Genomic DNA, 27693 nt, shown 5'->3' on the forward strand with positions numbered 1-27693 from the left:
TTTCAAGAAAAAAATTTTGCCAAAAACGTTATATAAGTGAAGTATAAACTTTTTTTTTAAAATTTGATTCAAAAAATATTATTTGTGTTCACCTGCAGAACAAATCTTAATTTTTAGGTGCAAACAATTAAGTTAGACTGTTGATTACCTTACAAGTCAAAGTTAAAATTAAAGGAAAGTGCAAATAAATGGGCAAAAATGTCACACCCCTGCAACAGGAGTGAGCAATATAATGGATTGCATCTACAATAAAAGATTCAATCCTTAGTAAATCTTAACTAATCATGCAAATTAAGCATAATGATGGAAGTTGACTGAAATCTGCTTTATGGCACATATATGAAATAAAAAATATATTAATATTTTTTTTTGATTAAAGCTTGTAATACATTTTGAAGAAGCAACTTTGCAATTTTAGTATTTATCTCTGCAACTTAGCTAGGAACTTAGCATAAATGGAATTTTACATTTTTCAATATGTTTGGGGAAATCAATGTAAACCTGTAAAATGGTTTTTTTTTTTTTTTTTTTTTTGGCTTTTTTTTTTTAAAAACCGCATGGTTTTTTTTTTTTAAACCAATTGGTTTAAACCATGATTTAAACCATGGTTTAAACCAAACAACCCTGATTTTCTTAGCTTTTACTATGGTTACTAAAAAGTCATTTTTATTTTATTTTTCAGAAAAATTACAAGGACTTATTTTGCACCCTCACATGTGGGTTCGTTTAACAGTCAGTCAGCTATTTGGATTGCTCTTTTCGTGTTATGAAGTTGAAGAAATTCAAATTGCTATATGTAAACAAGATAAATCTGTGATTTTCTTGAATAATAAGCAAAAGGTATGATATTGCTTTTGAAGTCTTACATTCATTTTCCATGCATTTCAGAGCTAAAAATGGCCAGCTTCTCTTTTTCAGTGCAAGGAAGTTAAGAGATATGTGCTAGAAAAATTACTATTTTTGCTCTTAGCTCCATTGTACTAGCAAAACACAAAGTGATTTTATTTACAGATTCATCTCAAACAACTTCAGATTTATTAGTGCTCCAAACACACATGCTTGCCTTTTTTAATTTAAAATTTATTCATCTGCCTTTGTGTAATGTTGTAGTTTGGGGTTGTTTTATGAACAGTACAAATGAATATTTTTTAACATCTTTCCATACAGAAATGGGAAAGGTACTTAATGATTTTTAAAAAAAGAAGGATTCCTTTGTAATAAGTTGAATAAAAAATAAAGCCTTGGTAGTTATTTTTCATATTTTAAAAAAGTTGTACGTATGGCTCACATAACAGGACACTTGACTTTGGTTCATTTATGGTTGGGTTAAAGAACAAGAAATTCTTATATTGGTAGAATGCCAACACCTGTTAAATTACCGGCTTAAACCAGCTTAAGATAACAGGCTTTGCTCATGCCCATTTACATAATTAATTCCAAATGTGGCACATGTTCCAAAACATTAGCACCTCAAATTTAATAGCGCATCGAAAGTCATCTTGCTTTAACCAAATTGTAATGTAATCTTAAGATTGTATTGATGAATATACAAATACAAATACGAAAGTGATGACCAGCAACTTGCTCTGGGCCCTGCTAGACTGGTCCTAGTCAATTTACAATCCCCAGTGAAGATCTATGGCCCTCTTAAAACTATCTACTCCCCTGTTCATTACCACCTCTTCCAGTAAGCTGTTCCAAAGTTCCACTACCCTGCTATAATAATAATTTTTCCTAATATCCATGTTAGCCTGAGATTTAAATAGCTCAAAACAATGACCCCTTGTCCTGTTTTTAATGCTAAACTTCAGCCCCATAACATCTTTCATTCTAATAAATTTAAACAACTGAATCATGTCCCCTCGGTCTCTTCTTTGCTCAAGACTGTACATTTTTAGCCTTCTAAGCCTGGAATCATGGTCTAAGTGAGAAAGTCCATTTATTAGCCTTATAGCCCACCTTTGAACCCTTTCCAATACATTAATATCTTTCTTAAGATAAGGAGACCAAAACTGAACAGCGTACTCCAAATGAGGTCTTACCAAACTTCTGTATAAGGGCAGAAGAACTTCTGCAGAAGAATATAAAATGTTTTCTGGGGCGAAATGTTAAATATGAGGAAATAAGAATTGTGTGTGCTTAAGAAGTGTTTAAATCTTTCAGCAGAAATGTACTGAAGTGCAGTATTTCAGCTCTTAACTGACAAATGTGTTTCTTTTCAGCTAAGAGACCTATCTGCTGATTTTTCAACACAGCTTCAGAGTCCATACTTAAATGAAACTCTTGGACAACAAGTAATGTATTTTATTTATGTTTGTGCATATAAGTATTTGTTTGAAATTTGCTTGTGACGATTTTTAAAAGTTACAGAAAAGTTGCTTGCAAAATTTGATGGCTCATAAGTTTAAAAATATAATCTAGCCCTTGTTTGCTTTTAAACATTGCCCTTCAATTATATTGAAATTGATCTACCTTAATTTTTAATCCCGGACAATTTATACTTCATTCACTAGCTATTAAAAAAAAAAAAATTCAAATCAACAGTAAGCATAAAATGGCCTACATTTTTAATTTTCTCTCTCAATGAAACTAAATATCATTTTCAGGGGTAAGAATTTTCAAAAATAATATTTTTAAATAAAAATAGAATATCCTTTAAATTGAGTCAGTTGCATTTTAAAAAGCATTGTAGAATAATTTGTTTTTAACTTTTTTCAGTAAAATGCTATTGAGTATTGTGTTGAATATTTATAAAACTTATTCACTGTATAACTTTAGGTTATTCGAAACTTAGTCTATTTAGCCAGAGTCATATCAACATTGCCTGAATCTACTTGTAAAAATACCGACTCGAATGATGTTGAAGTCACATTAGTTTGGATGGTCCGCAAACTGTGCCGTGAAGCAAAAAAAGAAGTTGCTGAAACTCCAGTGAATTCTGAAAAGGTATTGAGTTTCTGTTGGTCTTATGAATTTGATCTAAGGAGTTGTCCACAAATGATGTTACATTTTTTCTCGACAAATTTGACCCCCATTTCCCTGTGTCACACCTCTCACTCAAGGGATGCCTCCCCCCCATCCCCTTTTAAAACACGTCATGTTGTTTTTTATAAGCATATTGTTTTTGAAAATGTGATGTCACACTTCTTGTAATCTCTCCCTCCCCCTTGTCACAAACTCTAAATTTCATAACCCCCCCCCCCCCCCAAAGCGTGACATCATGCAGGGGTAGGAGTTGTCCTGAAAATCCTAAAATTCCTAAACTTTTGAGTTTTGTCCTAAAATTTTTATTATTTGTTCCCTACTCATGCATAAAAATAAAATTCAACCAAAAAATGAAACTTTTCATGATGATATGCCTATATTTTAGGATAAAATAAACTTTGTAGATCCTAAGAAATTTTCTCTAAAAAAGAAACAAAGAAGAACCTATACTGCGGCTGTTTTTTTCTGGTGAAGGAGAGGGCAGTTAACCAAAACACATGCTTAATATAAAGCAGCTTATTTTATCTATACTTTGCAACTCTTGTAAACTTTCCTCTTCTGCAAAAAATATATAAAAATAAAGAAATTAAAAACAGCTGTTCAGCAAATTTAGCAGAAAAAGAGTTTGGGGAAAGGAACATGATCTGTTTTTTTTTTTTTTTGCCTTTGAAAAGAATGAAAAATATGTGAACCAGGGAGGGTTGAAGCAGTCTCTCCTTCTCTCAAATTGCAGTTCTGGGTGAAAGGTATTACAGCTAACTGAAATAAAATAAATGCAATTTGTTGAGTTAGAACCGAAATGTAAACACTTGGTTTGAAAAATTTATTTAGAGCAAAATTTAAATGATTTGTCCCCAGGTGGGAAGTAATATTTATTTTAATTTTTATAGTGCTTATCTTGTGTGCGATTTGAGCATTGGTTTGTTCTTACAGTATAATGCAGTGGTGGGGATGGGGGAGGACCACTCCCCCACTTTTTATGGTTCATTTATTTCTTTTATTTTCCAATTTAGGAATCGAAAATAAAAATTATAACTTTTCTGTCCCTATCTCCCGCCTCTGGTACAAAGGATCAGTTTGCTTTGTTTTTCTGTTCAGTGAAGTTGAATTATTTCTTGCTCATATAATTTGTAAATTTAGTCACTAACCTTTTGCTTTAAATATGTAAATAGTAATTTGATTTATTAAAATGCCACGGGAAACAAAATTCTCCTCTTTGTGGTTTGTAAAAGCAGACAGAAATGGATGCAAGATTAACACATGGTGCCATGCAGAAAAGGATGAACTTAAAGAATTCTTCCTGTTTGAACATTATCTTTCTAATATTGATCATTAAGAATTTTTGCAGGTATTGTCTGGTGCTGAAGCGGTGAAACAAAAGAGGTTGACAAGTAGCTTGAAAAATCAAGCTGTATTTTTTATTCCTTGTTCTTCGTCTTCTACTGAAAACGAATTTATTATGATGAAGCTATCCAAAGCTTTTGTTCCAAACTCACTCCAGGATAAAATTTCGGAAGCAGAAGTTTTAAGTTCAGTACACATAAAATTTTGGACTTGCACCTTACTTTAAATCCCTCCTTATTAAGGATATTTTTTCATCGTTCTTTGTAATTCACTTTCATGAAACAACAACAAGACAAGTAAAGAAGCAATTGGACATACATTTATCCTACTGGTATGTGGTATATACTTTAAAATTTGTCACTGTGTTGAAGAATAAAAGATTGAATCCATTTGATTGTAATTTTCAAGATTGAATTTGAAACCTTTTTATCATCCACTATGAAAATCAAGCTTATAAATTACATTTAAGTTTTAAAAAAAACTTATTTTTGTTGTCCTAAAAATGTCCTAAAATTTTTGAAATCACCCTTCCGACCCCTGCATCATGCGTCTAATTATCGTAGCTAGTTCTACTATAATCATGTAGAAAACAGAGGTGTTCCTCCCCCCCCCCCCCCAGAACAATCCAAAAGTGAGCTGTCCTTCTCATACAAAAGGCAATTTTTCGTGAAATTTCGCTTAATTTTTAGCTTGCCTTTGCAAGTTATGTATTTTAACTTTATTTTTTTTAAACAATTTTTTAAATTAAAAAAGAGATTTAGTAAGTATGAATTCTACTGATCATACTGTAAACATGTTGTTCATGCTAAAAAAAAAATATTTTAAACGTTGACTAATCATTCATTTCATATATTTATTTTTTGCACAGTTTTGATTTCATTTTTTCTTTCTCTGCAGAGGAAATGCGTTTTCATGTTCATTGCTGCAATCGCTCAAAAATTAGGAAAAGAAAGATTAATGCCTGTGTTAAGCATAGCTCTTCTCCCATTGTGTAGAGAAATTTCTGATGCTTCAAAACATGCTGGTATGTAAACTGAATTTATAACTAAACTGCTCAATGTCACTGATATGTTTATTAACCCAGAGATGTCATTATTTATTATTATTAATTTATGTACAGTGAAACTTGTGTAAGTTGACCACTTGCGGTGCAGTACTTTCGCGGTCAACTTAGACAGGTGGTCAACTTATAAAGGGCGGTAATATTTTTTTTTTCTTTTTTGTCATTTCTTGCACCATGAATTCATTTTTTGAGGAATTCATCCTTACTCTTTCTGTTCAACTCACTTTCATTGTTTAATATTATTGAAAGTGAAACAATAATTAAAAATACTATTCAAATAATTTCGTTAGTTTTTCCTTGTTTTTAACTATATTAGACAATTAAGTTTTAGATATTCCATATATGCCAGCTAATATTCTCTTTCCTTTTCATGTAAAACTTATAGCACAAAGAGCAACAAGCTCGACTCTCCCAGTTCATAAAGGCAAAATCAAAATGTCCTATCTCTTAATCCCTTGCACCAGAAACATGTAACTTTACTCATTACCAAGCCCAGATCTGCGTACTTGCAATGCGAGAGGCCCGCGTCCTTAAAGGAGCTAACGGCCCTAGAAATTGAAGGGAAAAAAACTAGCACTAAGACTTATTCACTTTACTAATAGACACTGCTGGCCACTAGGGAGAGGTTATTATCCCCTACATATTTTGTTGCAGGGGAATCGAAATGTATAGATCCAGGCCTGCTCTTTTTAGCACAATTCCTGTGTTGTCACAACATATTGCAACTGAAAGGAAAGACTTAGAACTTTTCTACTGACATCTATTTTCATTGAACAGAGTACAAAAGGCTATCTCAAACAGAACAAATGAAAAACAAGTTTGGAGAATAAAGAGCAGCATTAAGCTTTATGCTGCTGTTTAGTTAGTAAAATGCTGTTCTGTCATGAAAGAATTAAAAACATTCTTGGAAAGCTATGAAAAAAAATAATTAAAAAAAACAAATAAATAATATAATAAAGTAATTTGCTGAAGAAAGGTAAAAAAAAAATAAACCAAGTGGTCAACTTACAAAGGGTTTTTTACAATACTCCGAACCAAATTTGGCGAACATTAGTCAAGATAGAGAGGTGGTCAAGTTACAGAGGTTTCAATTCATTATATGAGATAGGACTAGTTCCGTTCCTGACAAAAGCGGTCAACATAGACAGGTGGTCAACTTACTAGGGTGGTCAACTTTACAGGTTTTACTGTAATAGTAAAAGCCATTAAATTTCCAAATCAAAAATTACTCTGATTAAAAAGCTGGAAGTTTAGTAAATAATGTTCTTAAAATCAGTAGAAGAGTTTACAAATGCATATATTTCTGTGCAGTCAGCTTTATTAAAGGGAAATGTATTAGTTTTGTAAATGTATTTTTAGATCACTAGGACTACTGTTTTGTATACTATTCCATATTGATATTCAGATCAATACTATGTGAACCACTCAACTGTTTTCATTCTGATTTTATTTATTTATTTATTTTTTCTTAATTGAATATTGTTAGATGAGGAATTAAAAAAGAACGTGAAGGAAGTTTTGGATCTTATTCAGTCTGTGGTAGGAGTAGAAGATTTTACAAATGCTTATACTTCGGTGCAATCGGCTTTATTAAAGAAAAAAGTAAAACGAAAACAAGATAAAGCTAAAGAGGTGAGAAACTATTCTGTTTATTTATTATATTCGTTATCATTTATCAGTTCCAGTCAACAATTTGTGTCAAAATTATTTCTGTATGAAAAACAGATGCAGTGTAGTCATTAAATCTATTGCAACTATGAAAAATGATTATCCTTGTTTCTATGTTTTGAAAGGTTATTTATGAAGATTTACTAAAGTGACTCATGCAGTGAATTTCAGTGTGAGTGATCTAGGTAGCAAAGAATAACAAGATGGCACAGTAATACTTGCAATGGGGGTATTGTACAACCTGCAGGCTGCTGTTTTGGGCTCATCCTAAATTTACTCCCGATTGAGAGTAAATTTAGGACAGAGGCTTTAACTAGTTGAGGGAACTAGTTGAAGTTATTGAAACACTCCAAGGGTAGGATGGTTGATAATGAATCTAAGCCATCAGACTGAATATTGAACATTTTATGAGAAATAGAATGCTGTGCTGACATTTTACAAGCACTCTAGGATGCTCAAATTGAAATGAACTGATGTAGTTCTTTTTAAAACTTTATTAATGCCTATGAAATGTATCAAAACCAGTATAGGTCTAACCATATTAGTTCTTGTAAAACACATTTTTATTATTAGTGAAAGGTTTTGTGACCACCCTATGTTATTCAGAATGTTTTTGATTGTATTTTCCTCATAATCTTCCCTTGAACCATCCTTGCAACAAACTCTGATATTTCCCTACTCAAGTATAAAATTTAATGTTAGTTGATATGGTTCTGACACTGAAAAGTACCACCAGCAAATACAACCAGAAGTGTGTTTTAATGTATTTTAATGTGTCATTTAATTTGATATTGATGATCATGAAAAGCATTGAACGCATTACTTTAAATGCTGTTAAAATTTGCAACAGAATCAGAAAATGAAAAATTTCTGCAGGCAATTCTCCCCTTTTGGAAAAAATCACTGATAAGACGGTTTTACTTAGTTCAGTATTGAACACCATTTTAAATTAATTGAAACGTACGAGTTGTTTGATGCAAATCAGCTGAAGAAATGTACAAATAAAATGCATCTATCTAGAAGTAAGGAAGTCATTACAAGTTTTATAAGTTCTGGTTTTTCACTGTTGTTAAGTCTTCAATAAACCAGCTTAAAAAGGTTTTTGGTGCACTCTCGTTTGCAACCATTCTCTCTTTTAAAACCAAGTTCTTGTTTGCTGTCTTTGGACCCACCTGTTTGCTAGCTATAGTTTAAAAGTCAATTCAGCTTATTTATGATGAAGAAATGTGAGAGTATTATGTTTTTAACCCAGCATACAAATTTCTATAATTTCAAAAAAATTGAAAAACCAGAATTCTGGAATTTGTCAGTTTAAAGCCCTGTAGTGCAAGGACGCCCATATGCAAAATTTCAAGGGGGGGAAGGCTCAAAAATTTTCCCCATGGTTTAGCAGAAAATTTCCCCCATAGATACTGATTTTAGTACAAATTAGAGATATTAAAATTTGAAATTTTTATTAACGTATTCATTAATAGCTGGAAAAGAAATTTTTATACATTTTTGCAAAGAAAAAGCACTAAAAGCAAGGAAGTTCTCCTTTCTAAGGGGGGCTTGAGCGCCCCTTAGAAAGAAGAACCCTTATATGAGCACCCTTTGCTGTGGTGATTCCCTCAAAAGAATCAACTCCCGCTAATGGTACCAGTACCTTTACATTTTAAATAACTTAAAGCTATATTATCCCCTCCTGTCGACCTAAGTTCTAGTCAATATTTTCATTCCTGTGACCCTAATACATAAATTGAACCACTACTAAAGAAGAATTGTGTTGTGACAAGTCAGAAAATTGCAGTATATTCAGTTAATTATTGTTAAAATCACTGAACAATAAATAAAGAGTGGCCAAACAAAGTCTCCATTTCCCTGGTTTTGAATTAATTCATTTTTATTATTTCAGGCTGTTACAGATCCTGCAAAATTTGCTCAGAAAAAAATTAAAAAGCATCTTAGCAAAAGGGAATCTAAAAAAAGAAAAATTATGCTGCAGAAAGGTAAAAAGAAAGTAAAGAAAGCAAAGTTTACGGATTTTGTTATATCAGCATAGTTTGTACATAAATTATTCCTTTGTATATACTTGTATATAATAATTAAATTGATACTTTTCTTACGAATTTTACTTTTTAATGTCTTTTATTCTGATGTAGCTTACTGTATCCCCTGGGATGTAACTGTCAAGCATTTGTTTGAAAAACAGTACTAACCATTAAGTTAACAAACATGAACAGGTTTTGGTGAAAAATGCAGCACTGTCCCAATCCTTCAAACTCTCCCCTATTTATATGAACATGGTACCTGAACAAGGAAAAGCAGTTAATAATTTAACTGATTAGCAAAATTATTTAACTGATTTTCAAAATTAAATTTAACAGGATTTTTTTTTTTTTTTTTTTTTTTTTCATAACCTTTTCTTTAGAAAAGTCTTGTACTTATAGCTTAGTGTGAAAGTGAGTTGCTTAGGGCTTTATTTGAAATTCACATTGTAAAAATGTTTGTCATAGAGTTGTGTCTGTGGTGTAAACTGCTTCCGCAAATGGGTTACAGCTTTGGCAATAGATATAGTTTATAAAACTGTATAAAATCTCTTAAAGGTATTGCAAATGTTTTTCTACAAAACTTTAGTTTTTATCATACCGTAAACCCTACTTTTGAGCAGGCATTCTATGAAAATATTGCATAAATTAAAATGGTTTTGATAGTAATTTTTGATGGTTTAGTCCCCCTTTGTCTCTTTCAAAAGTTCTTCAGTGAGCTCCGACTTGTACGAGTCTAATAATTTTGATTGCAGAGCTCTTTCTTTTTAGAAATAATCACAAAAAGTCTTCTGCGACACAAGCTCGCCAAAATACTGTTCTTCGCTTGTTCTCAGCCATCTCAAGGGTTTGGAGTTTGAAGGAGGGGAAATTTTTTTTTTGGACCACATAAGACAAGTGTCTACTGTACTAGTTGTGAGCTTTCATGCTGTAAAATTTTTTTCTAGTTTCGGAATTGAACTTCAAGGTCGTGTTCGTGAATTTATTGTATGAGTGTGTTGTACTTTGATATTTTGGGTTTGAATTCTTAGATGATTGTATTCTTGCTTGACTGAATTTACTCACGAAGTTTCTTTTTTATGTGTTTTTGTAACTACATATTTATTGATTGAAAGAGTTTTTAAAAAAAATTTCAAATTTTTAACATCATTTGAATTTAAATTGTTTTTCACAATCGTGCATGTGTTTGTGTGTTGGGCATTGACGCCACCGCCCAGGAGTGGTCCTGCTAGTGGACAGTGGAGTTTGCAGAGCTAAGTTTTTTGTTTTAGTTAAGCCTTGAATGAACGCAAAAGATTTAACTATGGCGATGAAAACTCATTCTTTTAATATATTGTAGTTATATAACAAGCAGTTACTTATTCTCATTGTCAAGGTAATCTGAAAATCAGAGCAACATCAAATTCGGTCAAGTGATGATTGCTCACAAAATATGTGAGTACAATTCATTAAAAACAACAACATAAAAATTTGAAATCTTTTTATTTGCACTTCATCCTTGATCAATTGTTTCAGATAATAGCTATCTGACTGATGTCACAAGAGCTATGATACACAGCAAATACAGCATACACTGAAAATCCCAACAATATTGCCATTAGTTTTTACGTATGATGAAATAATTTTAACAATATTCTTATGCATTCATGAACCCTGTACAAATGTCAAAAACTTTACAAAAAAAACGATAATTTTTTTATTTTTAACTCTTCAAGAAAGGAACAAGTCTTAGTAAGGAAAAAAAATTGCATTTTATCAAATTCTGCGAGTTATTATTGCCACTATTTGATTTGAACATTTTTTTTTTCAAACACTATTACATTACAAAATCAGAGGAATAAAAATCCAATTGCAAGAATAAACCTGGCAAAAGTTCTTTAAATTCAAGATTTGTTCAATATCACTAATCATTTTATTGTTAAGAGGTAGAAAAAACATATACAAATATTTACAACTAATTTTAGCAGATTCGATTGGAACAACTTAACAGACAACATCTTAGTGAATACATTAACAGTGAATTACAGAACAAGTTCTGGCAAACATTAACAGTTTTAACAGTGCAACTCATAACAATCAATCAACTGTTAAGTGTTTAACAGGGTAAGAATATAACATCAGTTGCAACAAATAAAATATCTTTGAGATATTTTCCCAAATGGGAGGAAAATTTGCCCTTGAAGCTAACATGAAACTAAACTTGAATTGATAATGTAGTGGTATGTAGTCGACCGCTCTTTAGTTAAGCAAGTGTGGATATATCCAGCAACTAAAATGGGTAAAATACTAAAAGCGGTAGATCATACATTGCAATATTATCCATTATATTGTCTTATCTATCGTTAACGCAAGCAAAAAGTGAAAATCTACTTAACTACAGCTTCTTTTTATCTGAAAAATTTACTCTGTTTAATTTGAATGCATGTATTGATTCCAATTACTGATTTTAAGTTATTTTAAGTTTAAAACCTGCAAATTTTAGGAATATCTCAAATTTACACTGATCACAACACAATGAAAGCAGATAATATGATACAAATCGAGGTAGGAACTGGAAAAACTTGCAGATGTTTTTAAAATCCCTGATATATTTGACAATTTTACAACCCTAGACAAAACTTCAGCTTACAGGAAGGGAAATAAGGTAGTGGAACTTCTTGGGAATTTTTTTGCATATCAATAAAATTTAGTTATCAATTAATATGTCTATAATTAATATTAAAATTAAATTGAGTTTTTACTTTTCTAAGTGATGAAATACATTTGAGATTCTTGAATGACAGTGTATTTAAATCATTCTCACTAAATTAAATTGAAACTTAACATGTTTACTTATATTAAGCAAAGAAATTTTATTTGAAGTGTACAGTGTTCTGTATAAAGGTTGTAAAAACAAAAGAATAATAATTCTTTAAAAATATGTATTTTTCCTTAACTCCATTATCTGCATCTTAGACTAGAAAAGACTCTGTAATCAACCCTATTCAAGCATCAACGATTAATTGTGTAACCTACGTCAAGATCATTTGGTAGAATGTGCATGTATTTCAACAGATTCTAGGTGCCGAACTTAGTATTTGCTTCTCTTTTTTCTACCCATACAATGATTATAAAAAGCCCCAAATTCAATCATTTTCAAAGTATTCACCTCTATTCCCAATCATACTATTTAATATTTTTGAGCTAGTTGCAATTGGAAGAAAATTAAAGTGGTCCTAATTGATCTGAAGAAAAAAAGGAAACAAACTTTGCAAGTTTATGCAATATTTCAAGTAATATGAAAGACACAAATTGATCAGTTCATTTCTTGAATAGGGTTAAATATTCAACTTCACATTAATACTAAATTTTCACAAGTTAAAAATATTGGCATTGGTCCATTGGTTAAGGCACTTACAAATTTTTTTAAAAGTGGGATGCTCTTATTAAACTTAATTTCCATGGATACTGCCATCTTAGTAAAAATGGGTCCTCACAAGAAAAAATGGTCTTGCGGGATGCAATTTTTGCATCCTATTTTGAATTTAGGGTTTTGGTGCAGTACAGCATGTCAACAGCAACCCTGTATTATAAGTTATATATCATTATAAATTGTTCAATAGTGCTTTTCTAATTTCAAAGTTTTTTTAAAAGTGTATAAACGTTATGTTTAACATTTTTTGTACAAGAATGACATATATATTAAAAAAGAAAGTTTGAAGAACAATAACCTTCAAACTGTGCTGATACCAGGGGTCTTTGCCCTGGTCCTCAACTTGTGTAAGCGGCAATTTCCCCTATTTCTCGTTTATTTTTTTAAAACTTAAGGGAAGGTGGTGGAAATAAGGGCTGCCATTTCAAAATTTTGACTCGGCTCAGACAAAGTTGAAGATCCGGAACAGCCTTCAAAGGTACATTATTCAAAATTATCAATTAATATGGTACTAACAGTAAATGTCCTAAAATCAAGACTTTTCTTGTATAGAGAAAACTCTCCTTCACAAATAAGATATGTATAGTTTCAGAAAAACTAAATGCAATCAACTTTTTTATTTATATAGAGCAGTAAAATGCTACTAATAAAAAAAATATGAATGCATTCCACTCTTTTGAAATGCATACAGTAGATGTAAATTGAATACATGTATATAAAATGCCCTAAATCTGTAAAATGCCTTAAAATTTGAATGCCATTTACCCGACAATATTAACACTTTGCACTTGGGAACATCTTTAAGGTCGCTCAACAACTTAGCAAGCATCAAGTACCAAACTACATTACATATGCTCAACTTGTTTCCAGTGCAAAGGGTTGGTATTCAACAATATGCTAACAAATGAAAGAATAACTTGTATAGTAGCTTATAAAAAAACAGCAAGGTAGAAAATAATTGCATTAGTGAATGCTTTAGTTTATGTACATAATTTATCAAAATCAACTGCTTGTGCAGTATTTTTTTTTTTTTTTACGTCGGTTGTCATTCATACCTTTCTTTATAATATTTACATTTCATAACTAAACACTCATTTGGTCCACTAAATACAGAACATTTCAAAAATTGCGATGGAATGAACAGAAACTATAATCCTCGTGAACAAACCACTGACTAAATTAAAGCCATGTTGCTGATTTGACTTTTAAAAGAAAGTAATCCAAATTGCATTAACCATGAAAATTAAGGTTTCATTAACCCATTGAAATCATATGACAAGTTTTGTACGCACCATTGATTTCGATGATTGGTCACAGGTATATGCTAAGCATTTAAATCCGATTCCATTGGGTTAATTTATATGCAAAACAAAAAATTCTCTTGAACTTTTTAGTTTAAAGCTCAATGTTTAGCCCCTGGTCTAAAAAAATTCCAAGCAACTTACTACTGGAAAAAGCCTTTTCATTTTAAAACATGCTTGAAGGAATTTGACTTGGGGGGAAAAAATTTATTACTACTGAGTGACTCATGCTGATACTTAGGATTTAGTTTTATGAATTTTTCCAGAACAAATCTTACTGAGAAATAAAAATTTTTATAGAAAATGAAGTGTATTCGGGGAAAACATGAGTGCCTGAAAAAAATTTAACAAAATACTTTTTGGTTGAGATTTTTTTTATCACGTATGGTTGAGATTTTTTGGAACATTTGTTTTTGCAGATAAAATGCCATTAATATTTTAAAAAAGTCATCTTTCCAAACCATTATTACAACCAAAAGGTTTCACACAGCCTGTGATCGAATGGCATAATCAGCACTTTCTTCTACATTCAATGACTTATCCATCTAACAGTCTGGTTTCTATGACTAGCAAAGTGACATGTCCATCCGCCTATCACCATTTCAGCACAAGGTCTTTTCAAAGCACAGAAAAATACTGCATCAAAATCGCACGTCCTGAACGTCAGTTGGAGTTTCTGCTTGTACTATGTCCTGAGGTTCTTCATGATGTTCGGCAAGTTTGTGACTCGTTACCCCTAAAGGTATAGTTACACATGGGGCCATAGACCTTGCAGAAGTAATGCGGTTCATTAGGCTTTCTTCAATTTGTTCCCAGCAAGCTCTAAGACAATCCTGAAAGAAAAATCATTTGTCATGAGTTTGTAGCTTGTAAATAATTTTATAATAATTTGTAGAATTAGCTCAAGTAATTAATACATTATCTTTTATTACATGCATTTATATAGAAGTTTGGTAAGACTTCATTTGGAGCATGCTGTTCAGTTTTGGTCTCCTATCTTAGGAAAGATATTTCTTTATTAGAAAGGGTTCAAATAAGGGCTAATAGAATAGTAGGGAAGCAATCAAATTTAGATTATGATACCAGACTTGGAAGTCAATGTGTATAGACTGGAGCAAAAGAGAATCAGAGGGGACATATTCAAAGATGTCAATGGGTCAAATTTTTGCACGTAAATAAGGATAAGAGTCATTGTTTTAAGCTATTCACGCAGGTTACCTGGAAATGAGGAAAAATTAGTACTTTAGCAGGGCTGTGGACACTTGGAACAGCTTATCTGAAAAGGCTGTAATGAGCAAGGGGGTGGATAGCTTTAAGAGGGCTATTGGGGATTTACATTGGGGTCTAATAAAATTGACTAGGACCAGCCTAGTTGGGCCTAGAGCCTGTAGCTGGTCGCCACATTTGTATTTGTAATCAAGAACAACTAGATTTCAGCTTACCACTTCAATGCCTGTAATATCATGTAGCCTTGAAAGTACTTCTTTGGGAGAAGACCATTCCTTTTCTAATCTGGCATTCAGGCCATGGATGGCGGCGCCAATGCTTGCAGCAGCAATCATGGAAGGGGGATACATAGCAAATTTAACATCTGAAAGAACAATAATTCGAGTATGACCAAAAAAGTTCAAACATAAATGCAAGAGGTAAAAGCAAACATATTAGGAAAAAAAATTTCTGTCTTCTGCATTTCAATTGATAGTTTTTCCTAAAAACTCAAATAAAATGTTCTTTTAGAAAATAGCTTTTCAGGAATCAGAAGAGGCATATACTGCCGTGGGGTAGGTAAAGGGCAGTAACTGCAAATTTTTCTTTGGTTTCCGCTGAAAAAAAAGGCGCGAAAAAAACGTCTCATTCCAACATTTCCGTACTATTAGTATTGAATCCAACAGACATTTCAAATGTTTCGAAAACTCATTTCTGCAGATACTGCCGTTTACCTGCCCACGGCGGTATAATTGCATGGTATTCTGTTTGTGAAAGCGTTGGAATGGAACGATCTATTAACCTACCCAACATTGTTAGGGGTCTGGCCAGAGGATATTTGGGTCCGTTAACGGATCCTTCACAAAAATCCGATCAACCAAAACGGACCTTTCACAAAATCCCGATCAAACAAAACGGACCTTTCACAAAATCGTGATAAAACAAAACGGACCCTTCACAAAATTCTGATAAACAAAATCGGATGTGTCACAAATTGTTTATTGAAAGAGCAAATCTTAAAGCAAAATAACGCATATTTCTCATATTTCTGTGTATAAATCGATAATTTTTGGAACCTTTTTTTAAGTCAAATTAGAGGGATCAGCTTATACAAAATCGGCTAATTTTGAAAAAAAAAATATTCTCATCATTTTGCCAGCTTGTCAATATTTGCGTTTTTACGGTGAGGTGCGATGTTTAATTGTTATTCTCATCATTTTGCCAGCTTGTCAATATTTGCATTTTTACGGTGAGGTGCGATGTTTAATTGTTATTTTGGAAGAAAATTATATGGGTTTTGATTTTTCGATGCTAACGAAGGATGATTAACTCTCTTTTAATTACCGTTTTTTTTTTCTTTTTCTTTAGATGTCTACATTTTGAGTTAGAACTCTCATTTCAAGTTTTTAAAGCAAAATTCCATTTTCTGTTACGAGTCAAAAATTAAAATGCTGAATAGATGGTTTTTTTTTTTTTTTTTTTTTTTTTTTTTTTTGCGTCAACTTTGTCCACAGATATTAATGAAATGTTTATATGTTTATCATAACACTCTTAAATGCAACTTTAAGATAATTTTATCAAAAATATTTCTTTTACAAGCTGTTTTTATACTTTTGATGCCTTCACTGAGAATTGCGATCTCTTTGCATCCGCTATGGGAATCCGATTTTTCGAATTTCTGATTATTATTACGCTTTGTTAAGAGGTAAACAATTAAAATATCTTTTTATTTTTGTTTAATTTTATTTATTTATATTTTTGTTACAATTATTTTAAATACTGTACAGACATATTTCTAGTACAATTTAACATAATGTAGAATGGTAGATAAATATTGATACTTGAAAGAGCGATGCCCCCCCCCCCCCAGCCAGATATCAGAAAAACACTCCAGAATGATTTTCTTGACATAGAAGAGGAAAACACTCAACTTTAAGTTTAATTGATGCAGTTTGTGCCATCTCTAAATTCTAAAATTTCGTTTTAACAAAATGTTTTTTTTTTTTTTTTTTGCGGAATTTTTTTGATTTTTCACAAAATTAATTCATTTTTCACAAAATTAATTCATTTTTCACAAAATTATTTAATTTTTCACAAAATTATTTAATTTTTCACAAAAAACGGACCCTGTGAAAAATCCTGGACAGACCCCTGATTGTAGAAAAAAGCTAGTAACAAAAACTTTCGATAGGCACAAAAATAAAAACAAAAGTAGATATACAATGGCTATTCTTCACATTCCCATCATCAAAGAATAACTTGACTCTGAAAAGCCTCAAATCTCAAATGAGATAACTGGGTATTAAAAGTCATGCTACATCAACGAGCAGAAAATTAAAAAATAAATAAATGAATTCCAATCTCCCATTATATTTTTTTGCAAACAATCAACGAAAGATGACGACGAAAGTTTCCGTGCGTGACAAAATCTAAGCACAATTACGATTCTGAACTTTTGTGGCATTAGGAGAACGAAATTAAGCAGCTTTTGTTAGGGGTGATTAATAAGCATGAATGTTTCTCCTGCGCCTTACACACAAATCAGGTGACTTTTCCCCCTAAATATCGGGGGGAAGGAAATCGGAATCACGGATGCCTGATTTTGAACCTGCAAGGGAAAATAAGGCCGCTATTTTTTCCAGCATTTTTAATCGTCCTCTAGGTTTCCGCTATCGAAGAAACATAGTACTTTCAGAATGAGCCAAAAATAGCTCCCAGCAACGCTTGAATGTTTGTATTTCAAATTAATTTTTTGATTTAAATTGTAAATAAGAAACAGATATAGACTATGTTATTTATTCCAGGGGAAAACGACAACTTGAGGTTGACAAACGAATACAATAGTTCAGAATGAAAAAAATCGTCCTCAGTTTTTGGTAGCGAATCAGGTGTAGGAAACAGAAATAAACAAGTTAGGAAAACTGATATTTGACAATGTTTTTTATGAGTTGACATGCGTTAAAGATATCTCTCAACGGCTATCACCAGTTGGACATCTCTATTGAAAAATTTTTTAAAAACATCACAATTTTTAACTTGTTCTACAATGAACTCAAAACAGTTATATATCATGATTACTGATTGGCTTTTATAGTCTAAGGTCAAAACTGTGTTGCATGACTTAAGTTGAATTAATCCTCAAACCTGATAAATTTTAAAGATGTGCCACAATAGTTTACACGCATTAGCTAGCTGATTTAATGCTATTACTGCGGCGTTTACACATTTTAAATCAATAACTGCTACATTTGAAGCAATTTTTGCGACGTGCCACTGTTGTCGCCGATGAATGAAGCCATGAGATGAATCTTAATATTTTTCTCTGGGTGAAACGGCAGGACAAAAACATACCAATGTCAAGAAAAACAGGGGGGGGACTCTACAAACATAGGGTGGAAAAACAAGAGATGCTTATTGGTATGTGAAAAATCAAGTAAAAAGCCGACTTTCTGAAAGCCGAAATCATTTAACGCACTTGGCGATGTGCCACACTAGGGCCAAGGTCAAGAGATTCTCAGGCCCTCTGAGAACAGGCTCACACACCTCGCACCAGCAGGTATGTTTGAGAGCGAGAGGGGGAAGGGATAATCGAAATAAAAAAGGGAAGGAAAAGTGCAAGTAACACGAACGAGATTTTTTTCCCCCGGCTTGTTCTTACGACAGATTCTGCTTTCATCATCAAAATAATTCGAGGGGTTTTCAATGAAAGAATGTGTTAGTTAAAATTCATGTTCACACAAAACTCGTGTTCCAAACAACAGATCCATGGAATGGAAAAATTAAATATAATATACACTGTAATTGGAGCAAATCTAACCTGGCAGCATTGTGAAGGCTACGCAAATCGTAGTCACAGCATTGCGATGCTGCCAGGTTAGCTTAGCCCCAACTAAGGGTAGGTTATTCTCATTAGTAATTCAGGCATGCGATATTTTACAAAATTCGAGGAAAGCACTTTTTTACTCAGTAGGTTTCGAAGATTCCTAAACGTGATGCAGAGTGTGCTTTCTGAGAATAGATGGGTGGGGGGGGGGGGTCTTTTATAAGAGATGGTTGCTCTTAAAAATTAAAAAAAAAAACTCGAGTCGAAAGTTTTCCGTTTTCAACATTTCAATCAGGTTTTCGGAAATCTAAGAATAAGATAAAGTTTTGTGTAAGGTAAGAACTTGACGACTGATCTTGTAAACTTGACAAATCCAATATCTGGATCATTTAAATGAAAGAATTAGTCGAAGGCTTCATTGATGAAGCGTGCATAAATTTAATTCTAAAGATTTTATAAAAAAAATTAATAAATAAATAAATGGGTCCACGAATTCGAGAATTTAATGTTTTCGTTGGCATCTGAAACTTGAAAAACACTAAATAGCAAGTGTACAAAAGGAAGGAACAAATATAATGTACTCAACGCCCCAGATAATGTTAAATATGTAACACAGGTGTGTAATGGTGATTTTTGAATCATATGCTAAAGCTTCGATTCTTATAAATTGGCTTCATTGCAACTCTTGCTCAAGACAAGAGCTCGTGGGGCAGTATTTCGTTCATGAACAACGCAAAAAATAAAAGTCAAATTGGGAATACAGTCAATCATCACAAAATTTTACCGGCGCAACGCTTTAGACCCAGGGCCTGATTAAAGTTTTTGAAGGCACTGGGCACGAAATTTATTTGGTGCTCCCCCCCCCCCCCTCTACTGAGCTCATTTTATATGGAGATGCAGAAAAATACCTTGATACTTGCGTATTAACATATCGATACTAAATTTGGTGATACATAAAAAATAAAAGTGACATAGTATTACGACAACTAAACTTAATAATATAAGATGTTGTCAAACTTTACCCGTTGCTGTAAGCCATTAATGTCAAACTTTACCCGTTGCTCTAAGCCATTAATATCAAAATTATCCATGGTATAGGTTAACAAAGTGTTGTAAAGAAAGAACGAACTTGTGGTTTTGGAATTTGGGAAAGAAATTCGATTTTTACAACGATTTTTTTTTTTTTTTTTTGGATCTCAATAGGAAAGTGTAGTTAGCTAGAGATAGAATGATTTTGAACAATTTCCAATTTGCGGGACCCTTTGAAGAAGTTAGAATTCTCTCACGGCAATCCTACCCATTGAAAGTTTTAAGAGGAACAAAGACCAAACGTTCTGCCGAAGTTTTAAGAGGAACAAAGACCAAACGTTCTGCCGCATATTACGGCACGCCAAGCCTTGGAATAAAAGCATGCAGTAAAAAGAACAAAGAACATCTTGGCTTTTAATGCATTTGCAACAACGTATCAACGCGAAGATGAACAAGAGAAGAACCGCGTCCCTGAAAACAGGAGGAACATTTGCGCTGTCTCAAGACAAACACCAGAAAAATAGGAGGGAAAATACCTCCTTGAAGAAAAGTGCGCCATTGAAGGAAAAAAACGTCCCCCCCCCCCCTTCTACTCCAAAAAGAGATAAAAGAAAAAAAAGGGGGGGGGGTAGACACCGAATGAGTGAATGAAAGTTTTTTTTCGCGTAGGCGTCCCATCATATCGAGTTTCCCACCGGTCGGAATGTCGGATCCCACGTGACGAAAGGGTTATGAACTCCGATTGGTTGGAGGACGAATGCTGGGATTTCCTCTATGTGCTTCCTCCCCTACCTTCCTTTATGTATTCCGCCGATATATGGTTGCTATGGTAACTTTTCAAGCCCGCTTGTTCGAATTCAGTATCCAGGGTTGAAAACAGTTAGTAAAATAATTCCGATATGGTTTTAAAAATGTAAAATGTGCAAAAACGAAAAACAAATGGAAATCCTTCCATGCAGTTTCGAAGGATAGAATTCAATCTGCTGTGAAAATCAGTGAAACAGTTAAAACATGTATGTAATTTATAAATAGTACTCAAAGCAGTCCGCATTAAAAAAAATCCTTGTTCAAAAATAGAGCACAAATGAGGCAATGAGAAGGAAAGGGATTAAGTGGCAAAATTAAAAATTTGGAGATAACCAGACCATATGGTAAGTGAACCTCTTCTATGTCTTGGGGCAAGAGATGGTACTAGTAGCCCTGGTAGTTGTTGCTATACAGCGTGATTTAGAAAAAAAATTTCAATGAAAGCCTACCTAAGATGTTATCTTTAAACGTGTTTTACTCAAAACTTCAAAACGTCTACTTACATCCCTTTGCTTCTCACTGCCTCAAATGACTTTTTAAACATCAATTTTGTGACTACTTTTCACAACTTAATTTTTCATAAACGTTCATTTACTTATGTATAACTACAAAATTTTGCGTTAACATTTTTACACAATCACCCCCCCCCCCCCCGAAAACCCCTCAAAAAGAAAAATATCCCCCTCCCACGCTTGCGCCATGACCCCTCTGGTGGGCACCCCCGATCAACCTATAAAACGACTGAAAAGAGAAGATAAGTAAAATTCCCACAATTCAGAAAACTCATTTATTGATAGAATTGTGATTGAAGCAGAATTGATTTTACAAAAGATGACCCGCTGATCGGATGCAACTGGCAGGGCTGACGGGAGGCCATGTCAGCCCAGTCGGAAACTAGGGGCTCGGCTCGGAATCGAAGTAGTATAAATTTGGCAAGTTTTATGGGTGGCGGGGGCGGCAACCGTACTGACAAAGGGTCCATCTTGCTCTCGGCGGCCCTGGCAACTGGAACGTACCATTGAATTCACAAAAGATCTCGCATGTGTTCGTAAAATATACATTCCGAATACTTTTCAAATAGTTTGTTTGTGCAATGAATTCTTCGCGGGCAGAATTCCCAATTTTGTCTCATTTTGGCCCTTCTGTGGTAATTAGGAGAGCATGGTGCCTCTTTTCTTTTTCCGACCGCTCCCAACCGAGCGATTGTAGCTGTCCTTGAATAGCTCAAGAAATGCCTTGCTCTTGGATCTGAAGGTCACAAGACAGGAAAAGGGATAATTGCGATTTGCGGACGGCACGCTCTCCCATCATTCTTCGAGGTTTCTACTGTCCCAATATACACCAGGATGTTAGAATAGCAACGGTGACTAATGTCTCATGTCCAGAAGACGACCCCATCAATATTCAAGAAACAGTAGACGAACAGGAAACAGTCATAAATGTTAAGCCAACATTTCGGTGTATTGAAGCAGCTGACGACGTACAGATAAGAAAACTATGGCAGCAAACGCAATGACTCTCATAGCACTTTCTTAGAATAAAAATCTTCCCGAATGAACCTAAGAAGAAATCGTTCTGATAATGTGGTAAATATTTTTTCTCGGTGCTGGAAAATTCAGAAGTAATTCGCTCCGGCTGCTGTCTTATTCTGCTCACATAATACTGCAACTTATTACTTTTCTCCAGCAACGAACCTTTAGGATTACATAGCACATGCACAACAGAGCGGTCCTAACCAGGGCCGCTGAGAGCCAAGGCTGGCCCTCTGTCAGTTTGTCCTCCGGATCCACCTTCCCACAACACTTATAAAACTTACTGCTCTGATGCCATTCCAGGCCCCTCCCAGTTTCCGACAAGGCTGACATGGCTTCTGGTCGGCCCTGGTCTTAACCACTGGATCACAAGAGACTAGCAACTTGCTGCACGTCGATTTTTCGTAAATTTCTAAGAGCTGTATTGTAACGCAAAATGACCGTGATTAGCGATTTCCTTAACAACCATTCAATACCACAATTATTTTACGAGTTAGCAAAACAATTTTGCCAAACAAACAGCAGCTGAATATCTATCTGAAGGCATAGCAAAAGATTTAATACTACACAATACATTATCCACCTTCCACACAGACACAGATTATGCGGCTGTTATCTCATCCCGGCAAATATCTTGTCACTTGCCAACAGATAAAGGTGAGAACAACGACGTAAAACAATGAACCTGCCCAAATCTCGGATGTGGGAGGAATGTCATCTCCCCCCACCGTCCTGCCAGAGTCCGTTCACACCATACAGAATTGTTCTCGGTCCCCACAGTCTTTGCAGGAAGTCGTAAATTTTCTCCCGACTACGGAATGCGCATTGAATTAAGAGAACGGACTTTTTCCTCATTTCCTCGCGCTGAAATTGGAAGGATGCTTTATGCCTTCCCGGTGCTAAACAGAAGCGTTCCTGGAATTATTCGCGGCTCTTTTATACAACTCGAGAATCCTCTCGCTCCCACTCTTATTTTTCGGTCACTGCGAAGGAAAATGTTCTCACAGAACAGTGCTATATTGTTCTGCTCAATTCTCAACTAATCATTCGACCCTGTTATACGGGGTGGGCACAAATGATGGACCCCCCCCCCCTCATTGCATCGAAGGCGCCAATATGGGGGGAAAGTGGGGCTCAAGCCCCCCCCCCCCCCCCAGAAAGTAGACCTTTCTTGCTTTTAGTACTTTTTTCTTTGCAAAAATGTAAAAAAATTTCTTCTTCAGCCATTAATGAATAATTTATTAAAAATGTCAAACTTTAATAACTCCACTCTGCACTAAAATCAGTTTCCATGGGGAAAATATCCTGCAAAACCATGGGGGAAATATCTGAGCCCCCCTCCCTACAATTTCGCATATAGGCGCCCTTGCATTGCATCAAATAAACTGCATTAATTACAATAAATGATACATGAACTTATTTTTTTTTTATTTTTACAATTGAGTTCAAAATGTGCACATCGTGCAAAAAGTTCCAACTATATATGCTCAGTTTTGAAGCCTTTAGTTACACGACATCTTCTGACTTGTAGTTCAGTTCGCTCCACACATTTTTGACACACTGTCAATGATTCGTAATGCAGCAAAAACGCGTTTATGAAGTTTTTAAATCGAAAGAAATCGTTTTGGCTTGACATAAATAAGACCTAAAGTGAGACAGTATGCCAGATTATTTCCCCTCCTACACTGAGCAACCAGGTAAATTTCTCACCATCCTTTTTCTCTCATTTTGGAGCCCATTCTGAATCTAAAAGACTTGGCCTAGTGTCATTGCATTAAAAGGAAACTAACACTAAAAACACCGCAGTAAAAACGACGAACTCAATTAACGACGTTTTTATTGCGGTGCTTCCTGTGCTTGTTTCTCTTGATGCAATGGTTAGCTAGGCCACATGGTTTGAATTCGAAGTAGGTTCGAATATGAAAAGAAAAGGGTGAGGATATGAAACTGGATGCACAGTGCATGTGAGGAAATAATTCTGACAAATTAGACCAATAAACCATACACAAATAATTCCCCCTCATACACTGAGCAACCAATTACATATCCCCACCTTTCATATTCTACCCACTCCGAAACAGAGCCTGAGGGGCACAGGCCCCTCCATTTAGATTTCAGGGGGGCCTTAATTTATCATGCTAACTAAAAATAAATAATTATTTTACTCAGAATCTACAGTAAAATGACATCATTGATATTTTTGCAATTGCTAAGACAAGGAAAAAATCTCTTATTTGTTGATAAAAATTCCCATTAAAAACTTATTCTCTTTGCAAATCCTAAAACCACTCTAAGTTTAGTCTGTACTTACTATTAAAAGTTATATCATAGATAACTTTAATATTTCCGGTTTACTGCAACGGGAAAAATTTATATTAACTCATCTTATACATTATCATATACTATATCTCTTCTACTTTTTAAATGTATCATACTATATTCTGATATGAGATATCACTAAATTTAGCATGGTCTTTGTAAATACGCAAGCATTGAAATGCTTCATAGCTTCATTATATAGAATAGGCAGGAATACGGGGGGGGGGGGGGGGGCACAAAATGAATTTCATGCCCAATGTCTTCAAAAGTCTTAGTTAGGTCCTGTGGGGGGGGGGGCCTGAAATTGAACTGTGCCCCATGTCCAATATCAGAACGATCGGGCTCTGTTCCGAAACCAAACCATGTGGTCTGGCCAAGTTACCATTGCATCACGAAAAGACAAATACAAGAAACACCGCAATAAATACATCGAACCCAAAAATACAACTTATTGGGAAAAGAGTGAAGTAAGGCGTTGAACTTCGGAGAAAAACAATGTAAACCGAAGCGTTTCGTGCAGTACATGTTTGCTAAGCTGTACTGGGACATGAATGAGCTGCTTTTATTAGGTCAAAAGAGCTCATCAATGAAGCGAGGGGATCGTCTAGCTGTGTATGACATCTCCCAATGACTGATAAAAAAAAAAAGAATGTTTTTCAATGGTTCGAAATCTACATTTCAATTCAATTTGTTACAATCTCCATGTACTTGTTTATGTCCCAGAATGCTTTGTTGAATTTACAACATTAAGTTGAGCAGATAATGGTAGCGATCCTTCAAAGGAATTCCAAATACAGTCGGACCTCCATATATCGAAGTAGCAAATTGTCGGAAAAAAATTCGATGTATAGAAATTTCGATACATGGAAACGATCTTATTTTATCCTAAAAATCTCTTAAAACATTAAAATTAAAGCTAATTTACGTGTATGAAACCCAATTTCAAATTAATACGAGCATCGGATCAAATAAAAGTTAATAACTAAAAAAAAACAGAAATTACATTTTTGCGCCTTCATACATCTTCATTTTTCTTCAATTCAACTTAATCCGCAACATAAGGGGATTTTCATTTTGACAATGTAATCGAAAGAAAAGTAAAAAATCAATCTACTTAACTTGAATGATTTTTACTGTAGCTAAAAAGACTAGGAATGATAATCAACAGACAAAAGGGAGAACTTGAAATTGATTTTACAAAGTTACTGGTTACAACTAAGATTTGAAATCCACTTGAGGGAATTTAAGAACGCCAGAACGAAACAACGACCTATCTACACACTCCTCAACATCAGATTCCTTATGAGTTTCGTAGCAACCGAACATAATTTTCTCCCCTAACCTTTATTTTTCATGAGACAGTCTAAAGTGGAAAAAGATCTACGAATGTCTCGAAAAGAAATTCGATATATAGAGATTTTTTCGATATACAGAAACAATTTTTCTATGTAATGAACAGAGAAATTTGCAGGGATTTCGATACATAGGAAATTTCAATATGTGGAAGTTCGATATATGGAGGTTCGGCTGTATATCAACTTAAATTCAAGAGTAGATTTTTAACACATAGCGCTTTTATGAACGTAACACGTGAATGTATTTACTTTTAACGTATCAAATAAAGCATGATGTTTAATGAACCGGTCCACGTTAACCAAGTATAAAGGGAGAAAAAAGGCTTTCAAATTGATGACTTGAACAGAGGAGAAAGCTCGAAAACTTCGGTTATCACTTCCAAAATTTGTCAAATTTCAAAAGTTCAACTTCCACGATTGTTGAAGTTCTAGCAGCCTTGAAATTAATTTGTTGCCTTTACAACAAATAACGTGAAACTGCTATTCATTTCTGTTTCTGGTATCGAGTAAAAAGATTGTCCCACCAACCCACCCAAGACAGAGAAAAATAACAAGAGCTAATTCGTAGTTCCAGAGCGTGAATAAGCACACCTTGCGGTGATTTAAGAAACTACCGAAACAGGTAAAACATTACGTTCCACGTTTTTCCTTTGTGGTAAAATATAGGCTTCAGAGAACTTGAATGTAATTTCAAAAGAATAGAAAAGGAAGAAAAAAAAAGCCATGAACACAATGAAAAATTACTGTCATTCACAAAGCTTAGAAGCAGGTTTTATTTAAGGAACTCGACTGTTTTATCTCTTTCAGCCGCCATTATCCGGAGACTGCAGCGCCCCCTACTGTTTATTGGAAATAGGAATAAAAAGATCGCCATTTTTTAATGAATTGGTTTCAAAAGGTGTAACGCAAAGGCTCCGCAGTAACCTTTTAAATCATTTTCACAAGAGTGTTGGAATGAAGAATAATATTTCAGGGGATTAATGAGACTGCCTGCCTTTCATGTTACAAATTAATCGTGCAACAGCCAAGGTGTGGGGAAGACATTCAAATCAAAAGAAGTCCGGGATCATGAAACAAAAAAATCTTCAGAAACATAATAAAAAAAGGGGGGGTCGGAATTCAAATGGAAGCGCCTACGCCCGGGCCAGTAGTTTCCGGGGCGTGCAATCCGTCGATGTCACAGATAACGCCTTACATTCACATGCAATAAATTATTCCGCAGTCGCCATTAATTGGCTACTCTTTAGAAATTCATGAGATTCATACATGGCGTGACGAATGCACAACTAACCCGCCTTGGTTCTTTTAATAAGTAAGGCACCTAAGAATTTCACTTAGATAAAACGTCTTTATTTACCCTTAATGGCTTCTGTGACTTACTACCCAGAAGGTGAACCAATAAGGTTGCTTATTATAGCGAGAAACTTCACTACTTTAAAGGATAAGTATAAATTATTCATCAAAGCTTCGAATTTCATTTTATGCACTCGCACAGAACTTGGGTCGTGTATAACTTTCAAGGTTTTCTTCTTCCGTTATCCGTCAGTTGAACGTTTCAAAAAGATTAAAAATATTATCTCGCACTAATAAAACTGAATCATGGGAAGTTCTAGAGCAAGCCCCCCAAATGACGGGCCTGTTCAAAAGGTCAGAATTCCAACGGTGTACTGTAATCTGAATGAAAGATCAATGTTTCGCATTTACTTTCTAAAAATTCCCCAAAAGAATACTCTCGAATTTCAACAAAAAGTACCAATGATTTGAATTTTAATTAACCGAATTGTCCAATTATTCGACGATACTATTCTCGTTTTCGATGACT

General features: G+C 34.0%; 2 protein-coding genes across 2 annotated transcripts in view; one reads left to right on the forward strand and one right to left on the reverse strand.

The window, feature by feature from the left end:
* The window catches only part of LOC129230564 (small subunit processome component 20 homolog), a 141772-nt gene extending 132610 nt beyond the window's left edge, over nucleotides 1–9162 (forward strand). Inside the window, exons 57-62 of the mRNA XM_054864969.1 lie at nucleotides 683–840; nucleotides 2223–2294; nucleotides 2779–2946; nucleotides 5227–5353; nucleotides 6879–7024; nucleotides 8955–9162. Of these exons, the coding sequence (XP_054720944.1) occupies nucleotides 683–840; nucleotides 2223–2294; nucleotides 2779–2946; nucleotides 5227–5353; nucleotides 6879–7024; nucleotides 8955–9101 (818 nt within the window). The 3' untranslated portion in view covers nucleotides 9102–9162. The remainder of the gene's footprint in view (nucleotides 1–682; nucleotides 841–2222; nucleotides 2295–2778; nucleotides 2947–5226; nucleotides 5354–6878; nucleotides 7025–8954) is intronic.
* Nucleotides 9163–10552: 1390 nt separating this feature from the next.
* LOC129229254 (G1/S-specific cyclin-D2-like) overlaps nucleotides 10553–27693 on the reverse strand; it is a 45743-nt gene continuing 28602 nt past the window's right edge. The window contains exons 4-5 of the mRNA XM_054863521.1: nucleotides 15243–15391; nucleotides 10553–14633 (exon numbers count right to left, since the gene is read on the reverse strand). Coding sequence (XP_054719496.1) covers nucleotides 14442–14633; nucleotides 15243–15391 — 341 coding nt within the window. The 3' untranslated portion in view covers nucleotides 10553–14441. The remainder of the gene's footprint in view (nucleotides 14634–15242; nucleotides 15392–27693) is intronic.

This window comes from Uloborus diversus, chromosome 9 (assembly GCF_026930045.1).
Source record: "Uloborus diversus isolate 005 chromosome 9, Udiv.v.3.1, whole genome shotgun sequence".
Taxonomy (NCBI): domain Eukaryota; kingdom Metazoa; phylum Arthropoda; class Arachnida; order Araneae; family Uloboridae; genus Uloborus; species Uloborus diversus.